This window comes from Scyliorhinus canicula, chromosome 1 (assembly GCF_902713615.1).
Source record: "Scyliorhinus canicula chromosome 1, sScyCan1.1, whole genome shotgun sequence".
Lineage (NCBI taxonomy): Eukaryota > Metazoa > Chordata > Chondrichthyes > Carcharhiniformes > Scyliorhinidae > Scyliorhinus > Scyliorhinus canicula.
In genome coordinates this window covers 145,501,577-145,514,231 of record NC_052146.1, presented here as the reverse complement: position 1 = coordinate 145,514,231, position 12,655 = coordinate 145,501,577, and the positions used below count along the sequence as shown (strand labels likewise).

Genomic DNA, 12,655 nt, shown 5'->3' with positions numbered 1-12,655 from the left:
TTGCCTCAAACCACCACTGAGGCTAGTTATCTGGGTACGACGATATTATGTACCCTACCATTTTGCATTCCTTTCTATCTCCTGAAGTAAGCCATATTTCTGGTGTTCCTATTAAAAAAATTAAAGTTTTTCATTTATATGTCGCAGTTCATGAGCTTGGCATGTGCCAAAGGGCTTTATCGCCAACGAAGTGCTTTTATAGTAAAGTTTCTGTCATGTGGATTGCATGGCAGCCAATATGAGCACAACAAGCTCCCAATCATCACCTCTATCACACAACTCAAATTCATTTGTTGCAACATTTGAGCCAATGCTGCTGCATCTCTTGATCTAAATCGCTGCATCTTACACTCGCAATTGCACTGGAATAATTTCTGTTTACTATTATATAGTAGTTTTAATGAGAAAAAAGCTCCATTTGAAATGAAATTATGCATTGGTTCACTCAAACACTCTGAATTGTAAATATAAAATACACTGAACACTTCCAGCAGTGTTGATCACTTGACACAATGGTCGGAAATGTTGCAAAAGGCACATTAATTTGAATTTGTAAAGAAAAGAGCCAAGTTAGACTTTCCTTTCTGCAAACACGGTTCCATTCACTGTTTTATTTTGTTCAGATTTCCCACATTTGTAGTTTCTAATTGAATACGAACACATGTTCTGACTTGAGTAATTTAACAATTTCAAACAGCATTTTACATTTCAAAGTCTCATTTCACAGGTGTTTCTCTGTGAATGGCTGATTAGCCATTTTGGATTAGTTATTGAAGCAGTAAAGGAATATAAACAGCTGCAAATTTGGCTGTTCCTGACTCGGCTGATACTTGCCAGATTAAACATTCCCACCAGCAGTGTAAAGCAGGACAGATAGCTTCTGAACAAAAAGAATATTTAAGAGCTGGGAACGAGACATGCACTGGGGACACATGGCTGTTGGCAGTATATCTAGCAAACTTACTGCTGCAGCTATTCCTTTCTGGTTTGACACCTGATCGAGTGCATTCCTCCCCTGGTTCCTGGTCTTCCAGCTCTCTTTCCTGTATCATCTCCTTTGATTTCACACCCCCCCCCCCCCACTCCATAACTGACAAACCGAATCGAACAAGGTTCACGAAAGGAATGCGCAGAAGGCGATTTTGTCTTCTGCTGATCTTGAGAAATTAACAGTAGCCAAGAGAAATACAATTTGAGTACAAATTCTGTGTCTGAGTCAGATGTTCGTGGGTTCTGGTCCCACTCCAGAGACTTGAGCAATCACTCTAGGCTGGCACTTCATTCCATGCTGAGTGTGAGCTGTCCTGTTGGAGAAATTGCCTTTTGGGTGAGACATTAAATCCAGGCCCTGCTCTGCCCTCTCTAGTGAGCTTACAATGTCCCATGGCACTATTTGATGATCACCAAAAAGCAGATTAACTCATCATGAGCTTGTTGCATGGTTTAGCTGCGTGCCAACTGCCTGCGGCATTTTCTACATTCCAACAGTTTATGCAGTGATTGCAAAATACTTGGGATGACCTGAGATTAGAACCATAGAATCTCTACAGTGCAGAAGGAGGCCATTCAGCCCTTCGCATCTGTACCGACTGTCCAAAAGAGCACTCCACCCAGGTCCACTCCCCTTCCCTGTCCCCATAACCTAACCTGCACTTTCCCAGATGCTAAGGGGCAATTTACCATGAACAATCCACCTAACCTGCACATCTTTGGAGCGTGACAGAAAACTCACACAGGCCATGGGGAGAACGTGCAAATGCTACACAGTCACCCAAGGCTGGAATCGAATCCGGGTCCTTGCAAGCATTAATAGTGGGCTGTTCATCCACACAATCTCATATTTCACACACCATCTTCATAAGTCATTGACAATTAGAGGAAGAAACAGTAGGGGATTCATTTACTTTTTCCTTGGTTATTCAAGTGGTGCTGAGGCCAAGATCATAAAGTTGCCTAATGTGACATTAGAAGAGAAGCGCCTGTCAGAAAATAGGAATGGAACTGAAAAGAAATAGAAATATCTTTGTCCCAGAATATTTTACAGTGATCCAGAGTGCAATTAATAATTTTTTTGCTTATATTTCCCAACTGTAATTTGAGTAAGTTTTTTCAGGATGTGACTGTAATTTGTAAAATTAATGAAAAGGTTTCAGTTTTGTACTTCATACTGTATAAAGGGAGTGTTTTTTTTCTTGATTCCTTTATGGGATTTAAACATTTCTGGCTAGGCCAACTTTGTTGCCCATCCCTAATTGCCCTTGAGAAGTTTATGGTGATACACCTTCTTGACCTCTGAAGTCCATTTGATACATCCCACAGTGCTGTTCCATGATTTTGGTGTAGCAACAGTGAGGGAAGGGCCATTTTGTTTCAAGTCAAGATGGTGAGTGCCTTTGAGAATAACTTGCGGCAGTGCTCTCATCTTTCCCTTGTCTTTTGAGGCAGGTAGAGGTCGCAGGTTGGGAATTAGCTGCAAGGACACTTAGTGAGTTACTGCAATGCACCTTGTAGCTGATAAACATTAACACTACTGTGCGGCAGTGATGGAGGGAGTGAATATTTAAGGTTATGGATGGGGTGTCGATCAAGTAGGCTGTTTTGCCCTGGATGGTGTCAGGTTTCTTGAGTGTTATGGAGCTGCATTCACCTGAGTAAGTGGATAGTATTGCATCACACTCCTGAATTGTGCCTTGCACTTGGTGGACAGGCTTTGAGGAGTCAGTACATGAGTTAGAGAGTACCCAGCCTCTGACCTGTTGCTGTAGCCATTGTATTTTTATGGCTGGTCCATTTTGGTTTCTGGTCAATGGTAATCCCAAAATGTTGGCAGTGGATGATTGTAATGCTTTTGAATATCAAGGAGCGATGGCTTGATTCTCTATTGTTAGAGATGGTCATTGTCTGACACGTGTGTGGCAATTTATGTCATTTATCATTCTAAGCCAGACTTTTGTCCAATTCTTCCTGTATATCAGCACAGACTTCTTCAGTATCTGAGGATTCGCAAATGGTGTTGAACATTGTGCAATCATCAGCGAACATCTCCACTTCTGACCTCATGATGGAGGGATGGTCATTGATGAAGCAGCCAAATATAGTTGGGCCTAGAACACTACCTTGAGGAATTCTTGCGGTGATGTCCCAGGGCTGAGATGGTTGGCCTCCAACAACGAGGAATGATGCACGACTCCAACCAGTGGAGAGTTTTTCTAGGGCTCCTTGATGCCATACTCGGTCAAATGCTGCCTTGATGTCAAAGGCGATCACTCTCACCTCACCTCTGGAATTCAGCTCTTTTTTTCTCCATGTTTGGCTCAAGGCTGTAATGAGGTCAGGAGCCAAGTAGCCAAGGTGGAAACCCCCCCCCCCCCACCCCATCCCTCAAACAGAAAACGAAAACCTTGAAAGTAAAATCAATTTTTAAAATGCTTTACATGGAACAAATTAATAATCGGGACATACACATGGGGTAGAAGCAAAAATATTTTGGAAAACCTTTTAAAATAGCATTATTAAAAAATGTTGCTTAAAATAGCTACTAATTTATAATTCAACAGCGCTCCATGATTATATAAAAGATTTGGTCAGGGCCACTTCTGTTGTTCATCAAATCTTATCATAATCACGTCTGTAAAAAATTCAGCTACACTTGATTAAACATGATATTATTCCTTTTGTGGTTTCTAATCGCGATGTGAGAGCTGAAAAATAAATAAACTTCTTGCTGAAATGAGTGATTGCCGGCTCTGGCGGGGTAAAGGGTGATGCAGAGCCCTGAGTGACAGACCATAATTTCATAACTTTTGCACTAAGCTGTTCATGAAATGAAATGGAAATTGCTTATTGTCATGAGTAGGCTTCAATGAAGTTACTGTGAAAAGCTCCTAGTCGCCACATTCCGGCGCCTGTCCGGGGATCGAACCGTGCTGCTGGCCTGCTTGAACTGCTTTAAAAGCCAGCGATTTAGCCCAGTGTGCTAAACTAGCCCCCAGTGAGCTAAACCAGCCCCTTTTCATTTCCATGCCCAACGCTCTGCAATTGTCGGCAGTTTCAGAAGGGTAATGACCGTGAGCCCTGGAAGTTTACCCTGTACCCAATTCCCCAAAATCCAGCAAACATTTCTCCGGATTTGTGGACAGTTGCAGTAATCAGCTTTGCATTGATGCTGTCTAATAACAGCAACATGACGATGCAAGTAGACGCAGTTTTCTCCTCAGACTTGCTGCATGATAACACATTTAACCTGTTCTCCTTGCTTACCTCGTTCTCCTTTGTTCTTATTGCCATTCTTTTCTTTTATTTTCATATCTTTCCATCCTTTAAATATTTAAGCACTATTTACTATTCTTCTGAGCTTCCCAGGTCCTGGTGCCTATTTTGGAGGGATAAGCAGCATTTGTAAAAAACAACCTGAAAACCGGATTTAAAAGCTATTTCAGCAAAGTGAGGCCCATAATTTGGAAGATTACCCATTTCATTTCAGAGCACAATTTTGTGGCATGCTTTTCTGACATGAACATTTGAGCAGTTATCTTATCCACTTTTTTGGCAGCCCAATTGCACCTGGGTGGGAGAATGTTTTAAAGCCCATCAAAATATAACTTGATATTCCTCCCTTCAACTGGACCCAGTGTTTCTCACTTTGGTTTCTCGGCATGCCCTGTCAGTAGCCTTTCCTTTGTTTTGGCTGTAAAACTGGTATTATGGATCTTTCTGCTGCATAAATTATGATTCCTTGCAATACTTAAAAGCCAACTAAGTTTGTCCTAACTTTATGACCTCCCAAACAACCAGCAAATGAGCTTGGTTTCTCCGCTAACGAACGTACAAACAGTGAGCCTTTGGGTATTGGTTATCGCGGACTTACTGGAGTCATCAACAGTGCTATCAAGCAGCACTCGCACAACAATAAACTGCTCACGGACACTCAGTTTGGGTTCTGCCAAGGTCACTCAGCTCCTGACTTCATTACAGCCTTTGTTCAATATGGACAAAAGAGCTGAATATCAAAGATGAGGTGAGAGTGACTGCCCTTGACATCAAGGTAGCGTTTGACCGAGTATGGCATCAAGGAGCACTAGCTAAACTGGTGTCAATGGGAATGAGGGGGAAAACTCTCCACTGGCCATCATACCTGGCACAAAGGAAGATGGCAGTGGTCAATAATCTCAACTCCAGGACATTACTGCAAGAGTTCCTCAGGGAAGTGTCCCAGGCTAAACCATCTTCAGCTGCTTTATCAATGACCTCTCTTCCATTATAAGGTCAGAAGTGGGGTTTGCAGATGACTGCATAATGTTCAGCACCATTCACAACTCCCTAGATAATGAAGCAGTCTATGTCTAAATGCAGCAAGACCTGGACAATATCCAGGCTTGGGCTGATAACTGGTAAGATACATTCACGCCACACAAGTGCCAGGCAAAGACCATCTCCTACAAGAGAGGATCTAACCATAACTTTGACATTTAATAGCATTACCATCGCTGAATCCCTCACAATCAACATCCTGGGGGTTACCATTGATCAGAAACTAAACTGGACTAGCTACATTAATACTGTGACTACCAGGGCAGGTCAAAGGCTAGGAATCCTACGGCGATTAACTCACCTCCTGCCACCCCAAAGCCTCTCCACCATTTACAAGGCACCAGCCAGGAGTTTAATGTAATACTTGCCTGGATGAGCGCAGCTCCAACAACACTCAAGATGCTCGACACCATCCAGGACAAAGCAGCCCGCTTGATTACTCCCCTTTCCACAAACATTCAAACCCTCTATTACCGACAAACAGTGGTAGCCGTGTGTACCATCTACAAGATGTACTGTGGGTTTTCTCCCGGAGATCTGGTTTTCCTCCCACAAGTCCCGAAAGACGTGCTGATAGGTGAATTAGACATTCTGAATTCTCCCGCCATGTACCCGAACAAGCGCAGGAGTGTGGAGACGAGGTGATTTTCTCAGTAACTTCATTGCAGTGTTAATTTAAGCCTACTTGTGACAATAATAAAGATTATTAAAAATACTGGGATACTCGGCTCCTTAGACAACACCTTCCAGCCCACGACCACTGCCATTTAGAAGAATAAGAGCAACAGATATCTGGAACCCCACCACATGGAGGTTCCCTTCCAAGTCACGCACTACCCTGACTTGGAAATGTATCGCAGCTCCTTCACTGTCACTGAGGCAACATCCTGGATCTCCCTCCCTAATATGTACTTCCATCTCAAGGACTGCGGTGGTTCAAGAAGGCAACTCATCGCCAGATTATAGGAAGGATGTGGAAGCATTGGAAAGGGTACAGAGGAGATTTACAAGAATGTTGCCTGGTATGGAGGGAAGATCATATGAGGAAAGGCTGAAGGACTTGAGGCTGTTTTTGTTAGCGAGAAGAAGGCTAAGAGGGGACTTAATTGAGGCATACAAGATGATCAGAGGATTAGATAGGGTGGACATCGAGAGCCTTTTTCCTCGGATGATGATGTCCAGCACGAGGGGACATAGCTATAAATTGAGGGGAGATAGATATAGGACAGATGTCAGAGGTAGGTTCTTTACTCAGAGAGTAGTAAGGTAGTGGAATGCCCTGCCTGCAACAGTAGTGGACTCGCCAACACTAAATGCATTCAAATGGTCATTGGATAGGCATATAAATGATAAGGGAATAGTGTAGAGGGACTTTAGAAGGGTTTCACAGGACGGTGCAACATCGTGGGTCGAAGGGCCTGTACTGCGCTGTAATGTTCTATGTTCTATGTTCTATGTTGAAGGACAACTAGGCATGGGCAATAAATGCTGGCCTCACGAGCGATGCCCACATCCCGTAAATGAAGAAAATAAACGCGAGGAAAGTAATAATGTAGATTTACTTGAGTCATTCTTTAAAAATCAAAGCCTGGTGGATTCCTGATATTGTGATTACTTGTCGAGCTATACGTTGAATATTTCCTGTTTCCTGCTCCACGTTGAAACACCCACTCAACGAACGCTTGCAAATTTCAAAACAGCAAAAATAGTGCTTCTTGACTAGTTGACGTTTAAGTTTAAAATTATACTCCTTTGTTCAAGATTTTGGGATCACCACCTTCTGCAAATCCCCCGCTGAGTCCACACCATCCAAACTTGGAACCATATTGATGTTCCTTCACTGCCACTGGGTCAAAACCCTGGGCTTCCTCCCTAGCAGCACTGTGGGTGTATCGATACCACGTGGACTGCAGCCGATCAAGATGGCAGCTCACCAGCGCCTTCTCAAGTCATCTTAACCAACTATTCCTATCTCCCTCATGTGTTTATGTGTTTAGCGTTCCATTAAATACATCCAAGCTGTTCACTTCAACCAGCCCTTGTGGTAATGAGTTCCACACTCTTTGGCTGAAGAGGTTTCTTCTGAATCGAACCTATGACCCTGGCGCTGTGAAGCAACAGTGCAAACTACTGTACTGCCCCCAGCAGCGATGAAAGAACGGTGATACATTTCCAAGTTAAAATGGTGTGCGGCTTTAAGAATATAAGAACTAGTCATATGGTAGTACAGAACTTGAATATTTCTGAAAAAGAGATATGTTTGTCGAAGCTTTTCATCTTGAACTCAACCAGGACATTCGCAAGAATATAAAGTGAGGGAAATTAATGAATTCATGCTGTGTAAGAAAAGAGTTTTGATTGTTTGGCAAGTGGACTCTGATTAGTAGAGGCCTTGCCACAGAGAATGCACCAGTTGATGGTAATTGACAGTTAACTACCAAGCATTGCTTAAAATTTAAAACAGGCAGCCTGATTCTGATTGGTCGAGGCATTGTCCTGAGGAATGAAGTGGTGAATAGCTGTCAGTTATTTTGATTAGCAAGAACAGACATAATATGTGCACATGTTCCTTCTATCTTCAAAAAATAGGGCCCTGTGTATTAATATATGTATAGTCTAGTACACAGTGCTGTGTTTAGGGGCTGGTTTAGCACACTGGGCTAAATTGCTGGCTTTTAAAGCAGACCAAAGCAGGCCAGCAGCATGGTTCAATTCCCATACCAGTCTTCCTGAACAAGTGCCGGAATGTGGCGACTCGGGGCTTTTCACAGTAACTTCATTGAAGCCTACTCATGAAAATAAGCAATTTTCATTTTCATTTTCATTTCAGTGTCATGAAATGGTAGGATGCTAATAACATGAATGAATTGTTTTTTGCACAAGTGAAATCAAACTACCATGTATTTTGTAAACCATGTCTGGGCAGCACAGGGCAAAGAATCAGAAAACTGTTCTTTGTAATTGATACATTTAGTAGTCAGAGTGTTTTGAGCTGCCAGGGAGCAGGCTAGTCACACATGATGTGGCAACAACAAGCGAGGGAGAGGGGCAGCCAACCTCAGGAAATAATTCAGCTAGAGATGATGCACTGAAGGCAGAAACCTGTTTGCGCAAATGATTGTTTTCTTCGCTGAACAGAAGACCATTCCCAAGTCCTGGTCACTTAGACTGTATGGTGGCTAGCTTTGACCAATAGATTTATGGTTGTTATTTGGTAAATGGAGTACAGTTTTGTATTATGGGTGAAATGGATGCTTTTGTGTTTCCAGTCTTTTTGCTTACTGTCAATGTGCCGAAGTATAAGATTGGCCGGGATTCTCCCCTACCCGGCGGGGCGGGGGGTTCTGGCGTGTTGGAGTGGCGTCAACCACTCCGGCGTCGGGCTACCCCAAAGGTGCAGAAGTCTCCGCACCTTTAGGGGCCAAGCCCTCACATTGAGGGGCTAGGCCCGTGCCGGAGTGGTTCCCATCATGCCGGCTGGCGTGAACGGCCTTTGGCGCCATGCCAGCTGGGGCCGAAAGGACTTCGCCGGCCGGCATAAGTCCGCGCATGCGCCGGAGCGTCAGCGGCTGCTGATGTCATACCGGCGCATGCGCAGGGGAGGGAGTCTCTTCCGCCTCCACCATGGTGAAGACCATGGTGAAGGCGGAAGAAAAAGAGTGCCCCCATGGCACAGGCCCGCCCGCCGATCGGTGGGCCCCGATCGCGGGCCAGGCCACCATGGGGGCACTCCCCAGGGTCAGATCGCCCGCGCCCCCCCAAAGACCCCGGCGCCCACCCAGGCCGCCAATCCCGCGGTCAGGTAGGTGGTTTAATCCACGCCGGCGGGAGAGGCCTGTCAGCGGCGGGACTTCAGCCCATCGCGGGCCGGAGAATCGCCGCAGGAGGCCCCCCGACCGGCGCGGCGTGATTCCCACCACCGCCAAATCTCGGGGGGGCGGAGAAATCGGGGCACGGTGGGGTCGGGATTGACGCCGGCCCCGGGTGATTCTCCGACCCGACGGGGGGTCGGAGAATCCTGCCCATTGTTCTTTGTAATATTTTATTATCTTTTTTCTACTTTAACAAATACTTATATTGTTGTTTGATGAAAGAGATGTTTGAGTTCTCACTTTCTGCGATGTTTCTCACTAATATCCAAAAAGAACCACCACGCAAACCCTTTTTTCTTTTTGGAACACCCTCCCATGTGGCATCAGCGGAGTTTTGTAACAGCAGCACTGCGAGCCAGCCAGACAATCAGCACCAATTTATACATGTTCTCCTATATTGCAGTTGTTTAAGTAGTTGTAACATATCTACATTAAAATCATTGCACTTTTTCCTGCCCCCAGCAATCTTTGGGATTTATCCAATAACTTCACAAGGTAATTTGTTACTATCCCTCTGGCAAAGCTGAGCATTGAACCAGTTTCATGTGGGTATGTAACAGCTGACTAGAATAATGCTACTGCCAATTTTCCATTCTCCATGACTAAACTGCACTGGGCACCTTTGCCAGATGGTATACAACCCAAATTAAGAATTCACTACGGAGACAATCTTAGGTGCACATCCTTATCATATCACATTGTAGCCTATTAAACTGTTCTTTATACCCAAGCGACTATCACCCAATGTGATCAAGTGATTTATGGTGACATGAAGAAGGATATGTTCTAAACATCACTTTGCTTGTTGTTTTTGTCCGCAGGTTGGTGGTTTCAGGCCTGTGGCCCTTCTAACCTGAATGGCATGTATTACTCAGGCGGGATGAACACAATTCGATTTAATGGGATCAAGTGGCACTACTGGAAAGGCTCGCATTACTCCCTCAAGTCCACCACAATGATGATTCGACCTGTAGCTTTCTGAGCAATGCATAAGGATCGCTTTTCTGAACAGCTGATGGAATTCACCATCGCAGCACAATCACTGATTTAATTTTAATAAATTGTTTAGCACATACTGGTGGGATATAAATATTAAAGGCTTCACTACCACAGCTACCAGCCTGCATATTGCTCGAAAATATATATTTTAAAAATTCTTCCCGTCCTTCTTCAGTGATGAAAAATTTGACAAGGACAATCTCGGTGGAAAGCTGGAAGGAAAATATTAAATGACTTGCCATTGAACAGGTCCCTGAAATAGAAAAAAGCCCCTCTGGGTTTCTCCTGTTCAATTCGAATGATGCAAAGAATGTGTTGCCCATTGACATAATCATGATTCAGGGCAAAGTGTATTTGAAAGTGTTCATTCTTTGTCAGCTGCCTTCAGTATTGTCTTTGACGCATCAACCTCCATATCTGCTCTCTCCTTCAGTGACCACTGAGTCGGATGACCACGCCGAGTGGAAGCCAAAGCATGAATGTAACATGTTTAACTATTTAATGTACAGAATGTATTTGGGTGAATCCTTGGTAAATTCTTTATCAGAAAAAAGAAAACATTGTTATGTTTGTCCGTTTGTATCTGTTCCAGGCTTTTGAGGACAAGCAGTTTTTTCATGAGGCTCAGTTCTCGCAGTAGCTAATGTGATGCAGACCATTCCAAAATAATTCCTTTGCTTGTTGGCTGTCACTGCATATTTGTATTCTGACAGATGTTCTATTTGCTGCACACCAAGCTGTTTGTATCAGTGCTTTTGAAATATTTTGTTTTTTGGTACCATTATGATTAAATCTGAAAAATGTGGAGAGCCCGGTGCCAGACCATGTCATCCTCCCCTGTATACAAACATGGTTATGTATCTTCCCGTGCATTAAGCCTTGGCTAACTTCGCTCCATTGGGATGAGTCTCTGCCCGACAATTTGCTGTTAAAGTTTCTGCTGCATGTCCTGAGACTAAGAAAGCCTGTCCAGTTCAGCTGCTGTCTGTTATTGCAAGATCATTGTTTTTGGAGTACCTGGCTATTTTAGAAATAGGTAATGGCGCCTCCAACCATTGCTCTTTGTCTCCCAATGGTTCTGTCAGTCATAGAACTAAGAATTAGCAGAAAGGGCAGAAGGCATTAGCGTGAGCAAACAATCCAATGAAATTCAAACAGCCGCAAATAAATCTGGTTTTGTTTGGCAAGGCTGAGTCTGGGAGACTGTCTTGAAGCAGTTCACTTTTGCTTGCACACCAGCCTCTTTGTTCTTGCGCCAAATGTGGGGCCACCTGCAGTTTTAAAATACTATTGTCAATGTGTAATAAACATAATTGTTATATAAACTGTGAATCATGCTTAGTGGCAAATCATAGCAAGTCCCAGAAGTGACCAAAGGCATTTTGTAAAAGAGAAGAAAACAAACCTCACGTACGTTCCAGGATTTTCTGACCTTTTTTCGTTTAGGACAGTAAAAGTAAAGCACACATTTCTTCCACCTGCTGCCTCTACTGTGAAACCTCGGTTGCCAAGATAGCTGTGATTCACCAGCTTTCTGGCCGCTCGAGTGTCAAAATGCTGCAAGCAGCAATGTGGAAGTGACCCGGGATGATTTTCTCTGTGACCCTCCACTATCTCTTAGAAAGCCACGGCATGCCCCTCCCCCTCCCCCACAAGTACAGCTGCAGGATAGCACTTGGAACGATTAATTTTTCCAAAAAAATTGATTGGCAGGTTTTTGCTGACAGTTTAATAGTATTAACAATTCTCCTGCCAACTGTTAATTAAGGAACACCACTGATGATTGTTGGTCTCTTGTTTCACACGCCCTCTTATTTCACACACCCTACCCTCTCTGTGTCGAGTACGATGCAGCTGTATATTCGCATACTGGAATATTGCTCCAAGTCAAACAGTGGCATTTTGCCAATGGCAGGTTAAACATTGCAACCAGGTGGAACAACAATGCGTTCTGGTGCAGACCTTTGTAGAGGTCCAAAAACAAAGCATTACTAAACTTACATTTCACAAAAAGATGTTTCTACAAAACTAACAAAAAAGAAGAGAACCTGTTAACATGCATCTGTTAACAGGCTGATACAATATTTTTGACAGCGTATCCATTAAGTCATCTGGAAATTACTTGGATTCTTGTGAGAAAGGTTTTTGCTTAAATGTACCTATTCTTTTTACAATTTTATTAAAATAACAAATATCACACATATTGATTCATCATTCATTGCTTTCAGAGAATGGAAGTAATATATAAATAAATATAGCTTAATTATTCACTGTTTCCAATATGTGTAAATATTGGAAGCAAATGACTGCTACTAATCCTGCAAAATAAGTTAAATTGTCAAACAATAACTCAAGACTGTTTCATATATTTTATTTTTTCTAAACACTATTAAGCATGAGCATACAATTTACAGCAGTTTTTGGATTAATTTATGAAATAAAATTGTCCAAAGTCCTGCCTTTGTTTTATCTGT

At 43.2% G+C, this 12,655-nt stretch overlaps 1 protein-coding gene across 2 annotated transcripts in view; it reads left to right on the top strand.

Annotated features, from left to right (window-relative positions):
- The window catches only part of angpt2b (angiopoietin 2b), a 278,028-nt gene extending 265,646 nt beyond the window's left edge, over window positions 1-12,382 (top strand). For both annotated transcript variants that reach the window (XM_038801179.1, XM_038801180.1), the window contains one exon: window positions 10,004-12,382. In XM_038801179.1, coding sequence (XP_038657107.1) covers window positions 10,004-10,164 — 161 coding nt within the window. In that variant the 3' untranslated portion in view covers window positions 10,165-12,382. The remainder of the gene's footprint in view (window positions 1-10,003) is intronic.
- Window positions 12,383-12,655: the final 273 nt, after the last annotated feature.